Raw genomic sequence first — 25,004 nt, 5'->3', positions numbered from 1 at the left:
ATTTTCTAACTTTCTCGAAGAGGAAACATCTCCTTAGAAATGGGTTGTGGGATTCAGTTCATCAATCACCTGAACACTCCTGGTAGTCAAAGAGGGTTAAGACAACAGAGATGAATTCCGCCCTGCGTGTCTGCACCGCAAAAGTGGAATACCAAAACACAACTTACCCCAGCTGTGGTCATCCACTTACCCTTGATATACAGAGATTCACTGGAAAAACATTACAAAACATATCCAGGGGATTTCCACACAGTCCTTGATGTTATCTTTAGTGTTCTAATTCAGTTTTGGAATAAAGCACTCATTTGTACTTTTTCTTGTGTGTACTTGCCTCTGCTTCAATCAGCTCAAAACAAAGAGATTTTAAACATTTACGGGCTCCACATGCCTATAAACTTATCATTTTCTCATTTTTATGATGTCTCTGATGTCCTGTGCTTATTTTCAATTTATTGCAGGCTTTTCTGCATTATCTGCTGATATTTTCATCATTGCAGTATTAAAATAGAGATATAGCCAATCTTTTATGCATTAGCAAGTATTTTTAAATAGTTTATGGCTTTTTGGCTGGGGAAAAATAAATCACAATGTGATCTAGACTTTCTCTGGAACTGAAAATATTTAGTTACACCCTGAATTGCAATAGAAAAAGCATATTGATAAAAGATTAAGCTCAAACACACCTCTGGCAGCTATAATACAGATGTTATTATTGCAGATTGAGATTTCATTGTTGACAAGAAGAAAAGAGATACAACCTACCCATACCTGCTGTGTTTGCTGCTGGACTTCGTTGAGAGCTTGATTTGAAGTTATGTGCAAATAGGAAGTGTTGTTAACTCAAAAAGGATAAATAGATAAATACTGTGAAATTGGGAAGGTCAGCATTTTGCAAAGCATGGCCGGACTTCTGCATTTCTACAGATAAATCCATCTTCAAGACAAAGAAGGCAAGCATAAAGGAGGAACCTTAGGGGCTAGAAATTTTCAGGAAGCTGCATTTGTGACCCTCACCTTCTCCAAAGCCTCAGGAAATAGAAGAACGCGATGCCCTAGGAGCTGGCTCAACAGTGCTATCAAATGAAGATGCACCTATACCAGCATGATAGCAGGAAAACAGTGAAGCAGATACCTCATTGCACTGTGAAATGCAATCACAGGTACCTTGGGAAGTTGACTAAAACTGGAAATGCTGTGTCATCTATTTAGCACATGCAGATGTGGAAAATATAACAAAGCTCTGCGTGTTAAAGATCATACTGTTCCTGATCCCAGCCAATGGATGGCAAGTTTCTCTTCTGGGAGGGGAGAGTGAGCTTGTATCAGAGGACAGACATGTGGCAGTGAGATAACTCAACATTGTGGATGGAAGTCAACTTACAGTGTGCAGGGGCACAAACAAACCAATCCTCAGAAAAAATCTTACCAAATTGAGGAGGACTCAATGTATCATGGTGCTCAGAGTAGAAAGCTGGTGCAGCCCCTTTGCAGAGGAGATGAGCAAAGATAAAAGTCTGATGCAACATCAAACTATCTGAACTGAAAGTTGGTTAATTAAATCATGAAAGCCTGGTGACAAGAAATTCTGCTTTGATAAGTCCTCTCTGCTGAGTGCACAAAAGAAAAAGCAAGAGGAAGAAATTCTGGTGATGAATATGTTAAATTTGACATTCATATAAACTTAGGTTTGGCCGGGCCTGATGGGGTTGAGTTACATGTTTAGTGTGAGTAATGCATTTTGAACTTTAATGGTGCACATTTCTGATATGACTCAAATGCACAAGAGTGCCAGCAAGCACCGCAGGCTTTCCTTTCACCTGACCTGGCACCAGCCTTCAAAGAGAAGGGCTCTGCCAGGGGTTATCATTTATTGTTCTATCACAACTGCCCAAACTTCCCTTTTCCTAAAAAAAGTCTCTGGAAATGATGACTTTTCTTTTAGGCAAATGTAGGCCGGTCTAGACATACCCGTGATTGTGAAAAAGCTATGCAATATCATCCTTTTCTTTTACGCTGCACTTTACTAATATGTAAATGAATAATAATGTCATCTCTTCCAACCAAAAAAATGAACTTTGTCCCCGTTGCAGGTAATAAGTTACAGGATAAATAAGCTGTAATCTATCATGCTGAAATATCAGTTTGGCTACTTTTGTTGCCTTTAAGTAGCTGTGCATTCAGGACCACAGCAAAGGCTAAAACACCTAGTTCCCATTAAACTATAGCAATCCATCAAGACATGCATCCATTTAAATGCAATGACTTTTAGCAACGAGACTTGCTCAGGTAGGCATGCCTTTGTGGCATGAGGGTACCAACAGCAGAAATTTAAGGTGCATCTTTTCCCTCCAAAAAGGAAGCAAGAGACTATTTTTTAAACATTATCTGACCAAATTTCCATCTTATTTATTCTACAGAATATCTCATTCCTCAGGGACTGGTTGAACATTGGTCAGTGGTGAGCAGTTGTATTGTGCATCACTTATTTTTCTCAAGTTTTATTCCTCTCTCTCTTTATAATTATAATTATAATAATAATTATTATTTTATTTTGTTGGTTTTGTTAGTAGTATTTTACTTTGTTTCAGTTATTAAACTGTTCTTATCTCAACCTATGAATTTAAATTTTTTTTCTGATTCTCCTCCCCATCATGAAGGTGTGAGTAAGTGGGAGTGCATATTTTCACTCCAGAACATATAAAAGGAGTAACAGACTATTTTCTTATAATAGCTGGACAAATCCCCAACAGAACACCTGGAACAAATAGAATTATTACAGCTTTAAATACAAATGTTACTGGAGTTTGCAGCAAGACGTTTATCCAGCATCACTGCAGTTTACACTCTTCTGTCACCAGTGTCAGGCAACAGGAAATTAAATGAGTCCCACAAAAAATAATGTTAGCACGTGGGATCTCTGAGCAGAAAATCTCATGCTACACCATACTTCATGCCGTGACCAAATTCTGCCCCACGGTGCTCAGCAGCATATCTGACAAAGGTCAGTAGGAAAAGCATTGTTTTCAAAGCACAAAGCACCACATGGAGTTGTGCTCCTCTTAGCAGATCCCCAGCTCACTGGCTTTGCTTTACATTGTAAATGAGAAGGGGATTTTGACTCCTTCTTGTCTTGTCATGACACCCAGTAGTGGCTCTTTTAAAAAACAGTACTGGCTGGGAACTGGACTAACTCATGATGTGCATTTCTATGAGCTCATATGAATCCCCCCTTGACGTTGAGCCACAAACAGAGAACAAAACCTAAGATCCCCCTTCCCCGGTAATTCACCAGGGGAAATCTGAATTCCTGCCCAACACCATGTATGTGTACTAGACCTTAAACAAAAAAAAAAAAAAAAAAAAAAAAAAACCAAAAAAAAAAAATTGTGGGGAAAAAACCAGCCAAACTAGTAACAAGAAGCATTATTGCTGTCAGAGATGAGGGGTGGTGGGAGGGAGGGAGGGGAGTTTGCACTCATAACATTCACTTTAGTGAGGCTGGAGGAGGGGGGCAGTCTGGATAGCATGCTGTAGACTGTCTTTCAGTATTAGACAGAGGGAATTTTTTTGAAAATTAAGATTAGTACAAAAAGAAATCATCATAAAACTCCCAAGCAAAATTACCTGCTCTTATTTTGTCTTTGATGATTTGATGGATGGTACAATAGGGGTTTTTTTTAGTATATATATATATATATATATATATATATATATATATATATATATAAGCTTTTTTCCAATTGACATTCATCTTGACAAATGGAGATGTAATCACATGGGGCTGACCAGGTTTCCTACAGCAGCTGTTGGTTTGGTTGAAAAGTGCTGCAAGAGCCCTTGGCAAGGGTGCTGGGCTGCCTCAGAGGCAGTGGGTAGACAGCCATGTATCTGACCAGACATCAGCAGCAGGCAGCTGCTGGAACCTGGGCAGACTCATTGAGCTGGCTTGACCACAGCTTGGGAAGTGATAACATCTGTGTAGGTGCAGGACTGGGCTGTGAGGTACATATGTGTGTCCTACTGCATTGAACAGCTAGATGAATAACCCACCTGACAGCCAGAGGCAGTCTTCTCCAAAATAACCACAGATGGTCAAGGAAAGGGGAGTTAATGAAGCAGCAATTAAATGAATTAAATGAAACTCAATTAAACCCCTCATCTTTCTTACTATTCAGGTAGAACAACCCTTCTGAACCAAGCAGGGTTGATGCTAAGAGTATCACTAATGTGGGACAAAGGATCAGCACAGGAATGACTGAACAAGTTCAGTTTAGTCCATTGAGTCTGCTCCCATAAGAGACACGTTTGCTGCTCTGTGTGTTAGATATGGGACCTGAGAATTGAAGCACTCCAATGTACTTTTAACTCCAGATTTTAAGGGGGCTTTGCAGTTTAATATAGTCTGAAATTATAACTTTTTTTTGTTGTGGTTTTCTCCTTTGGTGATATACGTATTACACTATAATCTCCTACTCAAGTGTGCAGGATAAAATTATGTAGCCACTGCTCCCCTGTGGCTCTCACCTGAACAAACCATACATTATGTCACCATGATGAACTTACATGTACAAAATTATGCTCAGCGTGATTTTTTTGGGATTTATACCCAAAACACATATTCAACATCTAAACACTAGGGAAGTCTCCATGAATCCTCTCAAATCCTTCAGCCTCAGAAGTCCTTCATCACCTCTGTCAGTAAAATCTCCAGGTACTGGGGATATCTGTGGTGAGTCTGTGTCCCAGGTCCCATACTGCAGAAGCCTTCCTGCTGCCAAAGTCTCAGCAAGACTCTCAAACAAAGCGTCAGCCTGGACACATGGACTGCCAGATCTTGGTTCTACCAGATATCCCTGTTTACTCATGGCCTCCTAAACACAACTAGAGATGAGCAGGGGAAATTTATAATTTTTGTTTGGTAGGTTGACTATCCTCTTAACATAGCTGCTCAAAAGTCCCTGCTGTGCCTGTTCAGAAGAGGAGCTGAGCATCCAGTACCCCAGTCTTAGATGGGAAAGACACCTCAGCATAACCCAAGAGCTTTGGTCTCATGATGGGGGCCTATTTTTGTGTGTTTATCCTAGTCACTGAGATGCCCTTTCTCCTGTGCCTATCACTGGCAGTATAAAGGCCATAGCTGCCAGGTAAGAGTGGTTTAACTGACTTCAGGCACCTTTGAGAAATGGGGTGGTAAAGATTAGACAGTCTGCAGCAAATGCAGAGACATCAGGATGAAAAACAGCTGGCAAAATGGCTATCAGGCCAGTAGCTCAGTGTTAGGTGTTTCAATCTAACACAGTACATCCAAACGCGTTAAGCGGCCTAGCACTTCAGATTATGCCAAAGACTTACCAGGCAGAACACTAAAATATCAAAAGATAAATCTATGTACTCTCTATACTGCAAAAAGTTGCTTTTTTCTTCTCTGTATCATGTTATCTGTGAATTGAGTGGTTATATCCCTGAGAAATCCAGAAACATAGATAATATTCTGATCATCTTCTATTCATCTGAAGTATCTCCCTTCCCCAAATAAAATGAATGTGTAAGCCTGCGCAGCAATCCCTTCCTGCATTATATTACAAGGAATTCCAGTATAATAGAAGTAGTCATTAAGCCATTTGTTTCACATTGGGATTGTTTAGCCTGGAGAAAAAGTGGTTCAGGAGAGACCTTATCATGCTCTACAACTACATGAAAGGAGGTTGTATCCAGGTGAGAGTCAGTCTCTTCTCCCAGGTAAAAGTGACAGGACAAAAGGAAATGGCTTCAAATTGCACCAGGGGAGTTTTAGATTAGGTAATATGAAAAGTTCCCTCACTGAAATGCTTATCAGGCATTGGAACAGCCTGCCCAGGAAAATGCTTGAGTTCCCATCCCTGTGAGTGTTCAAAAAAGGTGTGGATGTGGCACCTGGGGACATGGTTTAGTGGTATTAGGTTAACAGTTGGACTGTTGTGTGATCTTGGTGATTTCTTCCAATCTTAACAATTCTAAGATTCTCTACTAGTTTTGCCTTTCTGCTAAGGAAAAATCTCTGGCTATCAAAGATATGTGTCTTAGAAAAGAGCCTTCTTTTCTAAGTGAAGTGGTCACAAAAAGGGAGACTCCAAATAAAAGTTCTCTCTTGCAGAACAGGAAGGAAAAATAGATGAACTTGAAGAGTTGTCTGGACAAAGAGCAGAAAGCATCAAGAGGGTCAAAATCCCCATGGGACATAAGGGAAATACCAGAGTATTTATTAAAAAAGGCCCCGCTAGCTCTAATATTCCCACACAAGTAAATCACAAGAGACAAGCTGGGCACTCATTTACATGGGAGCTTCAGAATGAGACCAGCCTCATGTGACACAAGGGTTATGAGTAATGGGCCCAGAAAACAGCAGAGAAAAATCAGTGGGATCTGGGGCATTTGATCTGAAATCCTTCCTCTCTGCAGAAGTTGCAATTAATAGCAAGTGGAGTAAATCAGCCTCCTGATTCTGAGAGCGTCATGATGCAGGTCCTGTCTTTTCAGTGGGCGGGGGCTGGTGGCTGCTGAGAGTGGATGCTGTGAGCTGCTTCCATCTCCTGCTGCCTGGCTGCAGATGTCCCTCCCAATATTTGTCTGTTCTTTCACCACTGAGGTGTCTGCCTGGTGCAAAGTTCAGTGAATCACAGGGATGTGTGAGTTGCATGAGTTGTAAAGAAAGGGTAAGGTGGGTACTGGTCAACAGATTTTGTAAAAGAGAATTATGCTGTAGAGATGGGGTTGGTAGCTCCAGCAGGCTCTGCTCTGGGGTGTAGGCTGACTTCTAGGTTGTATGCTCTGAAAGCAGAGGTAAGCTCTGTGAGTGCAGAGGGAGCTGGGCTATGGCTTAAAGATTTAGCCAGGACAGACAGCAACTGAGCTGAGGTCAGCCTCTTAGGAAAGTGTCTTTGACTGCACAGGGGTGTTTGCAGCCTGGGCTCATATTTTTATTTCAGGTCATGAGCAACACCTAAAAGCCATGATAGTGTGCAGTATTGCCTGTCTAGGCAGAGGTCTGAAACACCTGAGTGCCAGCACAGGAGTTATGGTGAAGAAATCCCCTGGCAAGGAGGCTGGGTTAGGCTGAGCTTGGGATGAGAAGAAAACACTGATTTCATGTAGTTTTTCAAACAGCAGTTGGCAACTTGCTCTTCATGAACTCCTGAGCAACTCTGATGCCAAGGCTTCCCTGCTGTCCCTGGGAGAAGGAAGGTTGTAGGCCTGATCTGTGCCTTTGGGGCTGCACACACAGCTGTGTGGAGGCTGGGATCATGTGCTGCCAACACCACCTCCCAGGGTGGCACTCAAGCAGCACTTGTTGGGAATTGCGGAAATAACGGATGGATTAACACAGAAAGCCAAGGCAAATCACTGTAGCTTAGGTTTTGTTGCTCCTGCACCATCCATACTCTCCCACAGTCATTCTTCTGGGGACTGAAAATACTCTGCGCTCACAGGAACCAACTCCTTACGCCCAGGTCCTTCAAGAGAACCAAGAGCCCTTCCTGAGAGAACGCCCACTTACAGCAAGTTATCTATCACCTCTTCAAAGCACTTGGCTGCATCATCTGCACCAAGGAGCAGTAGTAACATGCTGAATGGTAATGCTGAACAGAAAGGCTTCCTTCTGGGAGTGTCCCCTCCTCAACTGTGTTCTCTCGCACAGATATAAAAATAACAAATTCAATCCTTCAATAATTTATTTCTTTATACCAGAGAAAGTTTTTCAATTATACATTTAAGTTTGTAACTTTCAACACTAGAGTAAATATATGTAAAAAAATCCTAGCTGTGCAAATTTCAAATTGCATTGTTTCAAATAATATAAATATTTTAATAAAACATATGTTCACATTAAGGTTCACAAAATATATAAAATTTAACAGAAATAAGTGATGAGTTATTTATTTTTTTTTCTTTTTAGAAACTGTTTTTTTTAGTAACTAGAAAAAGATTTTAAACTTGAGAAGCAAGTTAGAAGAGATATCACCTCCAAAATCATAGCAGCAAAACAGATGCTGAAAACCTAAAAGGTGTAAAAGAAGATGAGAGAAGCAGGTAACAGGCACAATGGTAAACCTGAGGTTGCTAAAGAAAGTATTGCAGATTGAGAAGTGGATGCATAAACTTCAGGAGTAAAATCTCAGCCCTGAAGAATTCGTTACTGAGCTCCCAGCTGTTCGCGTGGCAACAGAATCACATTAACAATGACAGAAAGTGTGACAGAAATGGAGAAAGAGGGTATGAACAGCACACACATACTCCTGAAATTTGCAGTGCAAGAGAGACAAGAGTCAATCTTGCTTCAGAAGTGAAGACAAAGGGCATTTGGGTTTTTCTTGTCTGTTGGAGGTAATTCCTTCCACACAAGTGGGAAATGGCCGGATAGATTTTCACCATCACATGCATTTCTTCTGCAACTTCTGTCTTCCCAGCTGTCTTGGAATTTGGGAAAGGATCTACATGCTGGTTAGGTTAAAGGAGCAGACCAGTGCTGGTCTTATTTTTGGCTGTGGTTTGCTGAGGGCTCTGCAAACACAGAAATGCTTGCAGTTATCACCCTAAATGCCTGCGGGAGCTCCTGCCCTGGTGAGTTCTGTAAGAACAGCAAGGACATGGGCAAACCAAATCATGGTTCTTCAGATATCAACTGAAGTAGCATCAGTCTGTCCCGGCTAATCCCATTTAGGAAGGACTTGCCCCTGACTGATGTATGCAACCATAAAAAGGTCCTGCACCTCTGATAGCAGACCTGGCTCCTTGCCTGGGAGAGGGGAGGTATTGAGAAACAGGCAGACCTGAGAAGTTCTTTGGATTCAAATGCTTCACACTTCCTCCTGGGAAGTCCAAGAATTAAATATGGCATTGTAGGAGCTTAGTCATGAACGAGAGCTCTGTGCAGAAGGCAATGTGACCTTCTCAGCAGTCCTTGTATGCAGTGTTTAGAGGAAGTAGAAATTTATTCCCGTTCTTGGGAATAAACATGATCTGAGCAGACAGCTTATGTTTCCCCCCAGCCTCCCACTCTCAGGACGGTTAAGTGTTTTGGACGTAGCACCATTTCAGGGAAGGAAGTAGCTGGTATTGCTTTCTTGTTCCCCACTAGCCATAGATCTGTTTGAACTGGTAGCATTCATTGCAGTAGCCGTTGCACTTGGCATTGCCATAGTGATCACAGGCAGGGGCTCGGCAGCGTTGCTTGGGAGGCTCCTGTGCCACTGGCTCCCTGGCACTCCCTGATGGTGGCAGCTGACCAAGGTGCCGGCACTCCGGGCACAGGTCATCATTTCTGCAGGCCAGGTTGTTTCTACACGAAGCCACAGCACACTGTCTCTTCTGGGTACTCAATGCTGCTCGCTGCGCATCTCCTCTGTGCTGCCCTGTTCTCTTGAAAAATATTAAAACACATTGTCAGTTGCTGTGCTGGCAGCACAAATGGCTTTTCATTTCCTTTTTGCTCTGCTTGTGGTTTGTATAGGTAACCAACTGGGGATTGTTCACAGGTACTTCTACAAAGTGCAGTACCAAGAGCCAAGTTGAGTTTTACCAAAGAAAAATCACAAATTCTGTCATTTCTTAGGAAAAAATACTGGTTTTTTTATCTTTGGCAACCCTCAATTCTAAAAGGACCAAAACAACCCAAATTTAGAAAAGCTTTATCTGGAACAAACACAATCTGTGATGGACTCAATCAAAAATGCAACTTGAACCCCTTGACACAGCTGCACAGCTCTAAGGGTAAGAACAAAAATCCTTCCCCAATCAATAAAACAACCTAGCTGTTGGTCCAATTGCTTCCACTGGAATTGCTGGCAAAATCCCAGCGGAGGTAAAACTGAGCATGGCCATGACAACCGTAAACTGAGAATGACTTTTTATGAGTGCTGCTCAACTGCAGCAGAAAAAACTCATGGTATGCTCTGTGCTTGTCTTTCCACGATAGTTAAGATGCAGCCATTTGAGGATTTTCTAGTATGGATCCCAAGTTGTTCCCACAAGAGAAAAACATGCAGCGCTAAACAAGAAGAAGATTTTGAGAAGTTCATACTTACTTCTGGCTGTCTCACCAGCTGTTCTTCTGTCCTTCTGGCTTCTTGGAATCGCTGGTTCTGGGCTATAATGAAGCAGTTCTGGCAGTACCCCTCGAGCATTGTGCTGCCCAGGGTGCTGCAGTCGCGCCGCTGGCAGGATACCGTGTTATGGAAGCCGGCAGCGGAGCTCCCCATCTGATCTGCTGCTGAAGACTTCCTCTGAGATCTCCTCTGGTGCCGTAGCAAAACACTGTCTGTAAAGCAAAGCATGAATAGGAGCAGTTTGAATGTGTCCAATAGATCTGATGACAAAAGGCAGCTAAAAAAAGCTCCCCACCCTAAATGAAAATAAATTAAAAATATCAGCTAGCCTCAAACATAGGTTTTTGACAATCCTGAGACTCCCCCAGTTGGTACATCTTTCTTCATGTTAGATACATAAGCATGCTAATGCGGCCTGATTTTCATATAAGTTGTTGAAACAGATGATTTGGGAAAAACTTGCCCTAAGTAGGAAACCTAGATCACACTGAAGTCACGACAAATTTCACCTTTGACTGTCATCTGTGACCTACCCATTTCAGCCTCCCCCATTTCAGTCATATCAGACACTTGAAGTACAGTGGTACAGAGCTTAAGGGGAAAAAGTGCATTATACTTCTTAGTCTCATGAAGCAATCTTATATATTCCACAATCTGAAGGAAAAAAAATTTCATTGTGAGCAATGCTGGAAAATAAGGTATTGCAAGCTGGCACAGAAGTTCCCTAATCTGAATGCATGTGGAAAGTTCAGTGTTGTGAAAGATGTCTCTGCCAACAGCAGGGGAGTTGAATTAGATGATTTTTAAAGGTCCCTTCCAACCCAACCTATTCCATGCTTCTTTATTTGTATCGGCAAACTTAGCAGCAATTAAATATTCTGAAGAGATAAGTAACAATTCTCTCTTACATATGCCTTTCAGGCTCTATACCTAAGGGATCTTTACTTCTGAAACAGGGCAGTAGCATGAAAGATGAAGATTTCATGCTGTAATTTATTCACAAACTATTGCCTTTTTGAAAGTCAGTCTTTAAACACATGTGCATCCACACACAGGGTATTAGCAAGGAAGATTTCAAGGTAGAGTATAACAACACACTCCAAAGTTACTCCAAAATACAAGCTAATTACCTACAGTCAAATTCTACTTGCTCTGCTGGTCAAGACAACTACAGTGGTTACTCCAGAGCATTATACCCGTTACGTCCAGAACAGATAAAGATCTACAGATTCTTCAAGGCTTTTTAAACACCTTGCTAACATGACTGATTTTCAGTACCTTCCATACATTTAGAGTGTTTCCTTCACTGACCTCTACAATTTATCTAGCTGTGAGGAAAATTCATATCAAACCATGATGGCACTGCATGATAGGGAGGTATCAAAATCCACCCCCTTTTGAGTTGGTTTTGCTTCCATCAAAGCTGAAAGGAAGTTTACAGGAGATTTCACAGATTTCTCACACTTCTGCCATGTTCCCCTTTATGGTATGTTGGTTTTGGCTGGGGTAAAGTTAATTTTCTTCATAGTGGCTGGTATGGAGCTGTGTTTTGGATTTGTGCTGAGCACAAGGTTGATAATATTGAGATGTTTTTGTTATTGCTAAGCAGGGCTTACACAGAGCCAAGGCCTTTTCTGCTTTTCAGACTGCCCTGCTGGCAAGGGTGCATGGGAGAAGACACAGCCTGAACATCTGCCTGCCCATGGCAAGCAACGAATTAATTCTTTGTTTTGCTTTGCTTGTGTATGCAGTTTTTGCTTTTCCTATTAAACTCTCTTTATCCCAACCCATGAGTTCTCCAGCTTTTACGCTTTCTATTCACTACCTGAGCTGCTGGTGGAGAGTGAGCGAGCGGCTGTGTGGGGCTTGGTTGCTGGCTGGGGTTAAACCACGAAAATGGGATAATAAAAGACAGAAAATCACCTTCTCCTCACACTGTTTTCATCACCCCCTGCTCTTTTATCACCCAGTACATGCAGAACTTCACAGTTCAAGGAGGCTGATCTGCAGCCAAAGTGTGTCAAAGCTCACTTCATCTCCACTTACCATGGTTTTCCCTGTACTCAAAGAAACACAGTGTGCAAAAGCCCTCATTTTGTGATGTCCCAAAAAACTTGCAACCAGGTTTCCTACAGAGGTTGCCTCCCCTGTTCTCCTCGGGAGGCAGTGCTGCTGGTGAGGGCTCCTTGCCATGGCTGTTGGGACCCTGATAGCAGGAGTGTTGGAGGATCTGTGAGATCTGGGACGGGTCAGATGTTGATCTCTGGTGGCAGGTGGGCAGGAAAGTGGGACTGCCATTTGGGGACTGCTCTGTAGACCTTTTGAAGCAAGTGCTGCATATACCATTGAAGGTCCTCTTGGCCTTTTGATGGCACATTTTACATGTGGCATAATCTAAGTGTCTCTGGTCATCCAAGTTGTTGCAGGGACTGAGCTGCTTGGAGTTGTAGCAGCGTTCGCACAGCCCATTGTGTTGCACATTCAAAGTGAAGGGACAGTCTGGGGTCCTGCACTTCATGGCTGTGGTTTCACTGTACAGGAAAAGGCTCGGAGCGGTCGGAGGCGCAGAGCGAGGCTCTGTTATAGGCCCTTCAGATGTCCATCCCCCAGGTTCACAAATATCCCCACGGGAGGAGCCTGACCCAGCTGCCTTCAGTTTCTCAGGTGCTGCTTTGGAGGTCTGCTTTCTTCCTTTGTTTCCTTGGGACCTCTGCTCAAAGCATTCGTGGCAGTAAGGCTGGGTGTTCACAGACATATAGAAAGGGCAATTTGGCGTTTCACATTTCATCTGTAAGAGGGAGAGCTGGGAAAGTGACAGATCCTGTCTGTTCCTGGAACATGTCTCTCTTCTAGCAGGTTCAGCATTCTCCTGCCACTTCTTGTACTCATGCTGTACAAGTTGAAAGTAATCTTCCACGAGGTTTATTTCTTTGGGTAGGTTGCCTTCATCTAACCTGACAGCCAAAAAAGGAAGATTGCATCAGTGGTTGAAAAGAGCAGATGGTGGGGGTGGAAGCAAATACAAGCAATGTGGGAAGGAAATGTAGATTTAATGCACATCTATATTACTCAGACAGAAGATCTGGGATGTTACACTGTTGCTGTAAATGGAAATAATTTTAAAAGCAGGTGTTCAGTGATGGAGACTTTCACATCTGAAATAAATGTCTTGACACAATGCTAAACAGAAGTATTCTTAAAAGGCTTTGCCAGGTGAGCGTTTTCTGTCTAAGAGCTGTTTGCACAAAGAATATGGGTAATCTCTCAGAAGCAGAAGTCCCCCAAATGGTGAATTTCTCTGAGGACCAATGCGCAACTGAGCAGAGGTTAGAGTAGGAGACCCCTTTCTTCACCAACACACACTAAGAATAAGCCCTTCCTACAGTGGGCTCAGCATTTCATGATACAGTTTATCATGAAATCTGCTCCTGGTTCTGCCCTGTTGGGTCTGTACCTACCAGCAGAATGTTTCTAACAAACTGTGGGGCTTCAGTGTGGTGTGTGCAATGCTTACTCTGCCTCCAGCTGCAAGGAAAACCCCACACTGGAGCTTCACCATGCCACAGTTGGTAGGATGAGGAGCTAACATTTCTGGCAATACTCTGGAACACATCTAGGCAGAGCAACTAGGGAAGCTCAAGTGCTACCCTTTACGTGTGCATATATCCTTCAGGTAGAAGGACTTCAATTTTCCAGGCCCCTACACCAGAACCAGCCAACAGCATGAAGATTCCTCTACAAGTCATAGTGGAAGCAAAGACAGAGGATACAGGGAGTTATTCTCCTCCATCAGTTCTGAGGGGACTGGTTGGGCATCATTGCCAGTGTCCACTGAATATGAGAAGCTGATGGGTGTTGCCAGCTGCTCCCTGCATACTACTGATGCTCAATAATCAGGGGGACCAGCAGAGATGCCGGTTCCTCCACTGGCCACAGCTTCCTGCCTGCTGCCACACGGAACAGCCCAGGGTGTTGAGGCATCTGTGCTCAGAACATACTGCCAAGCACTTTGCCCAGAGCAGCCAAAATTACACCAACTGCCCATTATACAATGTGCCCTTACACAAAGCACAAGAGCTTGGGCTAACTAGTTCCTGCATTTAACTACCTTTCAGCCACCCTCCTGTGTAATCCAAAAGTCAGTGAAACTGATCAAATGGATTTTTTCTTCTAAAATGCTAGTTTCAGTTAGCTAAATCTGAATACATTTTTGCCTTTAAATTTGAGACTGGCCTCAGCTCATACTACTTCAAAACATATCAACAGTAATGCCAGTGTTTCATATTTCAGGTAGTAAACACATGGGCCACCTAGGAAGGAAGGAAAGACCAAAAGGACACGCTGGGCTGCCCAGCTTGTCCCACCTCTGTAAATAATATAACTTTGAGGAAACAGGAATGACACTCACTTTGCAGCATTAATTAGATGAGTTGTACCATGATCCCAGCCTTGCACTGGAATTTCTATCACTATCAAGTAGTCTTTTAGCAGCTGCTCTTTCTCCCTCTCTTCTGCATCTGTCAGAAAGTGCACATTCAAATCCTCAAATCTGCCTTGCTCACTGGTGACCAGAGGGACAGCCCGGATTTCTGTGGGAAAACAAGATGGATTAACACATGCACACACACATACACACAGACACACATACATATATGTGTGTGTATATGTATATTTACACAAGCATAACCAGACAGGCATAACCATAAAATGCAACACATGGAGATACCACCACTAAATTTTTGAGAGAGAGGAGAACAGCTGGGCAGAGCAAGGAGTTTCTGCATGGTACCACTGGGGGAGGTTGCAAACACAGCTACATCACAAACTTAGCCCCATTGCACAGTAGTTTTAATGTCCCCATAGCAATGATCTTCTCCACTTGAACAAGATTGTAGATCTTTATTATTGTTTGTTATGCCTTTTGGTGGGATGATGCTGTAACCTGAACCTAGAGAACTGCTGTCCACTCAGAAGAGATGCATTAAAAATGGTAAAGCATATATTTCATTATTCCTGTCAGGCAGTGGTACTCTGCTGTGAGACTGCATCCTTCAAAGCTTCTTCTCTTACAATGTGGAAAGGAGGCCAGAACATAATAAAGCAGAGGTAACCCTTTGACCAACTCCAGCCTGCAAGCAGGTGAGCTGTACTCTACTTTCAATGAATATCTTGAAGGTAACCTTTAGTTTCTACTCAGATTCACAGACAAAGCTCTTTCTGCTCACATTTTAGGAATATATTTCAAATTAATCTTATTTAACTTTAAAAATGCAAATCTAAACCAGATCATATTTCAAATGCTTTATCAGCAGAGTGGTTTTGAAGAAGTAACATAAATACCAAATGAGCTACTTGAAAAATACCTGGCCCGCTATCCTTCAGAGTCACCAGTGGTGTAAAATGCATGTTGTCATAGCCAAGCACAATTGGGTATCTGTAGCATTTTTCAGCTGGCCACAGGAGAGGCAAGTAAACACCACCAACATTCAGAGGAGCAAAACTGGAGCCTGACTCTAAGCTTCTAACCACTTTATCTGCATAAAGAAGAAAAAGAAAACACAAATAAGTATGTGCTACAGGCAAGAAAAAATGTATGCTGGGGGTTTTATAATAATTGCTGAAAACACCGTGTTCTGAAGTGTATCTACCTGAAAACAACAGTTGTTGCCTAAGATTACTAACACAGCACAAGGGTAACACCAGTGGGATGACTGACCAGGCAACTCACCTGCAAGAACAATGATTGGCCTTCTGAGGATGTTAGCAAGTATGAAGATGTGGATTTCTTCCAGCGCATTATAGGGAAGCCTATTTTGAGCCCCAGATATTTCTGGGGAGGTCATTTCAATGAGGTATTCCCACTCCTCCTCCCAGTTCTGAGGAAAGAAACAGCTGTCACCAATGGTTCAAAGACATGGAAGTCAGGAACCAGCTGCAGCACAGCAGTGCTCCAATAATCACATTTTCCCATTTCCTCCAAAGGAAGACTATTTCTGCTCTCCATTAATGACAGAATCCGTGAAGCCACAAAGCAAACAGAATCAGCAAGGCAACGCTGGCAAGCACTCAGAAAACAGCACCACTCCCTCAGGCCGCCTTACCCGGGTGTCATAATGGAGTCCTGTTTCTACAAACTCCTGGGATTTAACAGCCTCTCGCTGCCAGCGGAGCTTCAAGTTCCGTGTGTCAATCTCCCTGAGAGCACTAAACAATGTTTTTCTTAAGACAAGGTCGAGATCTTCAATACCCCACATGTACTGCGATGCAGCATGCATAAGGCAATTTCCATCACCTGGAAAAAAAGACAGAGTGCATTATTTTCAAATGGCTACTTAAATAAAATGCCACAAGCCTGAGGGATGTAGAATTACACCACACATATGCATATTCCCTGTGCACTTCTCTCTAATCCTCAGACAGAAGGGTTGTAGAAAAGGAGACCTAAGTTATGATCTCTGTTCAGAGACAGAAAAAAAAACTTCCCTCCCTACTGGTTTTGTCTCTGTACCAGTCCAAGTTAAGCTGTCATCCAGCAATGCTCCTTACCTATCTTACTTAACTTTGATATCACAAACTAAATTTTGGGGTCAACTACAAATGTCAAACAAAGCTGAAATAGCTTTTTAAACACAACGAAGTCATCTTAAAATTACAAAAAAAAGATGTAAATCTCCCTCATTGGTGTTTATACAAATATACACCCAATAGCATGAGGTTGAGATAATGGAAACCATTAAGAAAATATTATAGTAACACCAAGCCTCACATCTTCTGATGAGCACTGCTTGGCACTTAGCTGTGCTTGATGGAGGAATTGTAATAAAAAAGGAGACACAAAGGGAATGGCAGATGATTTATATAAAGCAATCATAGGAACACCTCTGGTCTTCCTCTCAGAAATGATAGCGTTTTGGGTTGTTACATAATACATACATATTATTTAGAGGGCTGATTTTAAAACACAAAATTAAAACGAAGTTAATGAAAAACTGATTCGATTTTATTTTACACAATCTCCTTGCATTGAAAAATTCCTCTTCACAGGTAGGAAAGATTGTGATATTCTGCAGTTTCAGAGGGGAAATTGAGACTCAGAGGCGATAACTAACTTAATTAAAAGGTGTGACAAGAAATATATCTATGTCTGGGTTTCAAATTCTATCTCTAGCTATCTTCTTCAAAAGGGGATGTCTCCCCTGAAAGGGAGACATCAAGAATCATTCCTGTCACGTCCTCAGATGCAAAACTAGGTCTGATGCCTACCACAGTGGTAAACAGATTCACATAATGCTAAGAAACCACAGCAATTTTCTTGGAATAGACGACATCAACCCTGGTAAAGCTACTAAATTTTTCTCACGTGAAAAAAAAACCCAAACAAACCCACTCAAAGAACTCCCACAAAAAAAATTAAACCCAGTTTGCCACATACATGATGAGCTCAATTACACCATTTGTGAACACTGTTGCTACTTATTCTGTGAAATTGCAGAGAAAAGCCTACAACAGACTCCAGTTCCCAAATAAGATATAATTTGAAATCTACTCAATGCTTCATAAATTGTTATGGGATTGGTGCATATCAGGTTCCTGCAACTGCCTTCTGTTTTCTGATTGCTATCTTGCAAAGCTTACTTCAACTCTGCAGGCTGCTTACTTGAGCTCAAAAATCAGGGAACAACCATTAAGACAGAAAAACTGACTGTGTTTCCTTCTGACCAAGAAAGATGACATTAATCCCATTAAAATTTTCCCTTTGCAAAATCTAGAGCAAAGATAAGACTGAATTTTTTGTCTCTCTGAGAGCTCACTTTCGGTTCTTTATTTAGAAGCACTGCCCAAAATTCCTTACACAGCACTTGGAATTCCCCCACACCGTTTGACTAGCAATTGAGCAACAGTTGTACTTTTTGTTCTGCGGGTGCAGAGTGGCCTCCCTCGGACTTTCCCAGGGGGTGTGGCTGGGCGAGCTGGAATGAATGCCAATTCATTATACAAGTGAAATCTCTACAGCCAATAGATGCTGGAATTTTTAAATTAAAAAAAAAAAAAAAGAAGAAAAAACCCTAACAGTTTCGATTTTTGTACCTCCTACTGCTTTCCTTCTATCTCCATTCAGATGTCTGCAAAGAAATATGTGGTGATTCAAAGTGGCTTTTTTAATTAAGAAAACCCCACCACTCCAGAGATTCACAAACATATTAGGTAAAATATACATCAAAAGATCCCGTAGGAGATACTTTCTCTGTTTTCAACAGCTACAACCTTAATCAGAAAAAAACCCAGAATCTTCTGAAGAAAGTCCACTGTTAACTGAGAGAACTAACATATTCCTCCCGTATCTATGGGTTAAGCAGCTAAATGTTTAAAAAATATTTTTCATGCCACATGGGAGAAAAACAAAAGTTGTTTTCTGGGATAATACAGGGCTTCTCCAGGCTTCTGCACTTCTTTCAGAGATCCTTTCCTACAGTCAAATCTACCTTCTTTCACCTACAAAGGTCCTTCTATGCAACTACTTTGCATAACCCACAAGTCTCCAAAGCCACTCCTACTCCTGCACTTAATGACCCTGAAGCACTGAACTGAAGCCAAGTTCTTTGTCTGCTCAGTGTATGGGGAGACCACAAATCTTGCTTTGCCTTCCCTCAACCTGCCCTAATATTTCAGCACCTTGCATACAGGTACGCCTGCTCATGGGTGGGATCCAAGTCCACACTACTCCCACGTGTAACACTAGCCAATGGTCAAGAAATAAAGAAGGTCACTGTTGCTGAATGTAATGTGGTCGCCAACAAGGGTCTGTCCAGGCAGCATTAACTCCTGCAGGATTTGTATTGACGGGAGATGGGGGATTCTAAAACTGCTACTCTTTGCCCTGGGCAAAAATTGTGCACATTGTCCATTTTCCTAGAAAATATGTTTGAGTGAGATTTTTAAGATCCAACACTTGGAGTGATGTTACCTTCCCGTTATGTGCAAAGCACTGCCTGCCTTGACTGCAACTCTGGTCCTTCCAAAGCTCAAGATTCTGTGACTTCTGTGCACACCCCTAATCGCAGTCATGAGAATTTTACATCAATACGGAGGCAGCCCAAAAAGCCCACCAGAAGGTCAATGCCTCTACAACAGTTATAGACATGCACATCAGCGTCAGGTTTTAGGTTGGGCAATGACATCTACTCAGTGGGTCTATTTTTATGGCTTCTGTACAACACAGCTGTGTACAGTCAGACTGAGAAATATGGCAGAACTTGGAAAGGAAAAAATGTGGACTAGGAAGATAACGGCAACATGTATACAAGCAGATATGAAAATAAGCAAACCCAGAACACAACATGGACTTCAACAATGCTGCAGGTCCACCACACCTAGTGTTTCTATAACTGCTGTGATCTGCTCTTTGAGCAAAGAGTATGTATTTTCATCTTCTTGAAGTCCTCACTGTCCCAGTCTATTGTTCCTGGTTAGGGGCAACCTGTGCTGTAAGGAATCCTGAGTCCAAGTTTGCAGCTGCGTGACCATAAGTCATAGCCATTACCCAGTCTTTCCTCCACTGAATGTAAAATGCCCGGTGACTCTTACAGTCATGTGCCAAGGTTTCCTGCTCAAGACTGTGGACAAACACAACCTGTTCAGGAAATTTTGGCACTACTGCTGTGCCTTTTCATTTGTAGCACTTGATGCAATACACACACAGAGTAACCCAAAAGCCAAGTCCTGAAACCAGCACTGACCGTTGAAAGAAAAGGGCACCTCAAAATTTGTGCTGCACAAAGATGGGTGTCAATCACACACATGGGAGTTACCAGTGGGCCCTGAGGGAAGGCAAGAGCTGGCAAACTCAGGCATGGAGCTGAGGATGAGGGAACAGCCCCAGAGTGGAGCGCTGACCCCAGGGACAGCAGTGTCAGGTTCCTGGGAGGCTCCATGTTCTGAGTGCTATTGCCGTCACTGTTGTTAAAGCTGGATCAGCAAGCAAGCATTGCCTGCCAGCTACAACAGCAGGGCTTATTGGAAGGATATTAGCTTCTGCTAAATATACATGGGAATGCATCTCTGGTCACTCAAAGCATCTGAAAGCTCCTCTTGCCTGGCATTAAAGGATGTTTGGCACTTCCGATGAGGCAGCTGACTTGTAGCAGTCAGATTCATGGGAAAGCAGTAGGTTCCAAATCAAGTTTCCCTAACTTGTTCTTGACTCTGAAGTGCCACAGGTTACTGATATTTTGAAAATATGTGTGAAATTTCCACAATATTCACATACTGTGGTGTAGGCAAGGGTCTGCTACAGCCTCAGGACAGCATATCAGGTGGAAAGAATTTTAATTTCAAAACAGACTGAAAGGCAGCACAATTTTAAAGCCGTGTGCTTCTGTTTCAGTAATGTGAACTCAGATGCTATTAATAAAGGTGCTACATTTATACGACCTGTTTTACTGTGAGTGCAAAGACCTGCTCGTAACTTACCATTAGTCTTCAAAGGAACAAGTCTCCGAACTTCCCTGCACCAGTTGAGCTTCCTGTGGCGCTCCAGTGAAGTCTGGGTAGCCTGATCAGTCAGGGACTTCTGAAGCATTTCCCGAAACTGGGGACAAAACTGGCACATTCTGAACATTTCTATGGTGTATCTGTGCATAGTCCTGAAGTGATGAATTATTCCACTGGGAAGTTTGACTAGATCCTCAGGTGTCCTCTCTCTGATCTTCATAGCCTTCAGCATATTGCTCTGATACAAAGCTTGAGGAAGGATGTGTTGGCCAGCCATGTTTCTAGAAGACATCTGAAATGAAAAAGGATCTTTTTATTGGCATGTTAGTGTCCTTCTATCACAGTGCTATCACTTGTGCAGTGACTGAGAAGGCACTTTCAGGGTGGGATGCGAGATGAAGTTTTGCCTAAAACAAGTACAGAGTGGATGCAGTCCAACTGAGCCTTTCATAAATAACTTTTTTTAAAAGCTCATATTCACTAACCTTTCTGCATTATTCAGATACAGACACTGATCAGCTTATCCCACTCATTTGCTGATATAATTTACTGTGATATTGAAGAGGATTTATGCATAACTAAGGAAATTGCATAATCATTCAAAAAAAGCATTTAAATCAAAATAAGGATAAGAGAAGGCAAGATCAAGGGAAGGGAAAATTATCCTGGAAACTTAACTAATTGATAATAGTACAGTGTAATCCCATATGCACTTGCTGAATTTCAGGACATTTCAAGCTCTTGTTTTGATAACATGCCAAAAAAAAAAAGAAAGCAGTTAAAGACCATTTCAGATTTCCATAGCCCATACATTCTGAGTAGTGATGGTCAGTAGAGTACAGAAAAAGCACAAAGAATCGCAGGCTGTGCTAGTATCAGTCCCATACTTACTGTGACCAGATATGGTAGATGAGGAATTTGTCACTCGAGGACAGGCTTAGGTTACTTTTCTTGAGGCTCTTTGTAAGTGGTAGAGCTATGGCTCAGAAGTGCTTGTGCTGGTGTGTGGGGGTGCAGTGCCACTATTACTCAGTGGTAAGTCAACAGAGCTGAAAAAGCATTTCCATTTGGCTCAAAACCCCCAATATATTTCCACAGTAGGACATGTAATGTTTACTGCTCTGCATCCCTTTCTTCAGTAACTCTGGCCTCATGCGGTATAGCAGGAAAAACAAAAAAAGAAACCCGTAACACCTCAAACTTGCTATACTCAATGAAATACTTACTCAGAGGACACTAACTTTGTGGCTAGTTAGAGCCAAACGTACAGACCACATCCCTCAAAACCCCTGTGCACTACAGTAAGAACAAAAATAACAACAATAACCTGTTTTTACAGGGAGTCCACATGCTGTCCACAAACATTCTTGCTTTGTTTAAAAGCAAAGCAAAATTTGCATCAAGACAAGTAAAAGTATGCATGCCTAAAATGTTTAGAGTACAACTAGTCACATTAAGAGCATCCACCATTGTGATTATGAATCTAAGGACAAGTATCAAGCCATATATGTGTATCAATCTCTGGACATCAAGTACATGGGAACAAGAAACAACTAAAAATTGTTTATGCACCTATTAGGACGTTTTTTTCATGGAGATGGAAGGCACAGAGAGAGGAAGAAGAATTCCAGCCTGACAGACTGACCAGGAAGGCATTCCCAAGTCTATGGAGGCAGAAGACCCCTCTTGCACAGAAGGGCTTCAGCATCTCCTTCCCCACAGGGAAACAGCTGCTCTCTCCTCTTCACCCAGACATTTCCATTGGCAACATCCACCTCCAAATGCCCAGCCAAAGCTTTTGAAAAGACCCTCACAGGGTGAGAGGGGACCTCAAACTCCAGGCGCCAAGAGCTGAGCTCTATAACCTCTCTGAGAACCAGCTGATGGAGAGATACAGTTTGTCAGGATAACCCGACAAGCTCTAAATAGAGGCAGATGAAACAGGTGATGCTACAAAGTCCTACTTCAGGGTGATGTCACACGCCCTAAGAGCACTAGGGACCAAGTGCAGAGCTGTCACATCTTGCAACATATGGAAAAGCTTTCCTTTAGGTAATAAAGATGGCATATTCTTATCAGTCCCCCATCAGCACACAGCCTTAAAATGAAAATTGTGTATTTTCTCATCCACTCTCCTCACCAATATAGTTTTACACATGCTATTTATGTAATCCCGTATTTAAATGTATGAATGTGTCTAAAGAGCAAATATAAACGACTCCTTACTAAACTGTGCGATAACCACAGCTCTACTTTGCTCTGAGATGACCAAAATATTGAATTCCTTACTTATGTTAGTAGAAACATTGAGTCAATGGATTTTTTTTTCACACGAATAAAGACCAATCACATGACTAAGCACTACCCGGCATCGACTCTTGAAATGGTTATTTCCAGCTTTAAGTAACAAAAAGTACTGAGTTTACAGAAGCACTCACTGAAACTACATTATTCGATACTATGTTCTACTAGCATTTTTTCCCCTCCACACGTGGAAATTACTGCCTGTGCTATTTACAGTCATAAATGTGAACCAAGGCAAGAGCCAAGCAACCCTTATTTTCAAAATCAATGTGATGAAACAAACCGAATTCAATTTGCACCTAAGATGGAGATTTAAAAGTAGAAAACTGACCTACAGTTATATTAGTTTGTAGTCTACTGTGCTTTGCTGTGTGCTATGCTACTTTAATCTTCTCACAAGTAATGACTAGGAATTCCCAGAAAGGAACAGCTGTAAACAATAATTAGAGACAGCATCCTTTCTAAAGGTGTAATGCTGAGGATGCTGGGCTTGGGAAAGCTGAATACTGTTCTGAGATGGTTTCATAAAGTTTCATAAAGTTATTTTCATTTTCTGTCCCCTGTCTGAAAAACGGCAAGTAATAAACTTCTCCGTAAAGTGCTAAAACTTCTAAAACAAACATGCTTAATACCTTTTAAGCCCCCCGAGATTTTTCTGCCTGGGTCTTTGCTCGGTACAAACCAAAACACAGTACTACTCTTCGCCAAATCAGAAGATGAGGAGCGAGGATCTTTTAAAGATCCCACAGGGCTGGTTTACACACAGTAAATGTTCCGCGCTCTTAGTTCCCTGACCTACTACTCCGCTGGGGGCTGGGCGTGCAAGGTGGCAAGGACACAATACGGCCCGCCAGCTTCCCAGGAGAAGGAGCCCGAAGCTCCAGGGCGGATTTCCCCGCGGCACTCGCAGCAAGCCCGGCCGCGCTGTGCCCGCTCTGCGAGCCGCAGCAGCGGCGGAGCCCCGGCGGGGCCGGGCCGGCAGCAGCGGGCACAGCGTCCCCGCCCGGCCGGGAGCCGGCACACGGGGTACGGCCGAGCCCGCCGCCAGACCCGCCTGGCCCCCGAGGCGCCCTCCTGCAAAAGTGCTCCGGGCTCCGCCGGGCCCTGCCCAGAGCGGCGCTCACCTCTCCGCGGGCGGCTCCTCCTCCGGCCGATCCTGCCGTGACTCCTGCTCAGCAGCGAGGCTGAGGCGATGGCACGGAGTCGCGCTCGGAATCCATCAACCCCCACCGCGCCGGAGCTCCTTCTTTCCCTTCTGTCCACCCTCTTCCCGCTGGAGCTGCTGCTGCCGCTGCCGCCGCTGCGGAATGAAGGGCTGAGCCCAGCCTCTTGTTTTTTTCCCTTTCTGTTTAAGCGCCCGGGTGAAAAAAAAAAAAAAAAAAAAAAAAAAGAAAAAAAAAAAGGAGATTGAAAACACAACACAAAAAAACCCCACCGGGGATTTCCACCGGCAGAGCGCAGGGACTTTCCGGCCTGTGACAACACCCGCGGCCGCCGCCGCCAGGGGGCGCCGCCGCCGGGCAGCCCCGGCGCCTCCCCGCCCGCCGTGACTCATCCACGGGATTTTCGGGAGCCGGGATGCCATTTCTTCCTTCCTTATTCCTTTCCCCCCGGGCAGGGGCTTGCCCATCCCGTTCCGCAGGCTTCGCTCCGCTCACGGGCCGGCCCCCTGTCGCGTCGCTGGGTCCGGAACAGCTCCGTGTCCCTGCGCAGAGCGGCGCCCCGGCCGTGCCCCGCAGCCCTTCCCGTGTCCAGGTCCTCACGGGCACGCGTGGCAAGCGCCTGCCCTTGCACACAGCTCTCGGGCTGCAGGTGCTCGGGTGTAGCTGCCCACATCCCTGCCCCAGCATTCCAGCAGGACATTAAGGGGGCCCGTCCCATGGAAAGTGTTGTTCTTCCAGACGGTTTTCAGACCCAAGCAAGTTTTTGGTTTTTTTCGTTTAGCTTGTATGTGCTCCACAGTTTTGGCTCTGTATTGTACGTAACCACAAGTGACTTCATTTCTTCAATTAGAGGTTAGGCCGATATAGAACCCCATAGTCCCAATATGCTGGCATTTTCGGCAGGAGATGTTTAATGTGCTTTAATCCAGCCCTGCTCAAGGTCAGGTAAAGAGCAGAACCTTGG

General features: G+C 43.3%; 1 protein-coding gene across 1 annotated transcript; it reads right to left on the bottom strand.

The window, feature by feature from the left end:
* Positions 1 to 7,799: 7,799 nt before the first annotated feature.
* TNFAIP3 (TNF alpha induced protein 3) lies at positions 7,800 to 24,047 on the bottom strand. Its single transcript, XM_053974579.1, has 9 exons — positions 24,002 to 24,047; positions 20,553 to 20,865; positions 16,184 to 16,374; positions 15,811 to 15,958; positions 15,446 to 15,616; positions 14,491 to 14,671; positions 12,129 to 13,036; positions 10,062 to 10,294; positions 7,800 to 9,396 (listed from the first exon to the last, which is right to left on the bottom strand). The coding sequence occupies exons 2-9, from the start codon at positions 20,863 to 20,865 to the stop codon at positions 9,112 to 9,114; spliced, it is 2,430 nt and encodes an 809-aa protein (XP_053830554.1). The 5' UTR covers positions 24,002 to 24,047; the 3' UTR covers positions 7,800 to 9,111.
* Between the last annotated feature and the right edge of the window lie 957 nt (positions 24,048 to 25,004).

This window comes from Vidua macroura, chromosome 3 (genome assembly GCF_024509145.1).
Source record: "Vidua macroura isolate BioBank_ID:100142 chromosome 3, ASM2450914v1, whole genome shotgun sequence".
Classification (NCBI taxonomy): domain Eukaryota; kingdom Metazoa; phylum Chordata; class Aves; order Passeriformes; family Viduidae; genus Vidua; species Vidua macroura.
The sequence above is the reverse complement of the archived record's forward strand: the minus strand, read 5'-3'. Positions and strand labels throughout refer to the sequence as shown.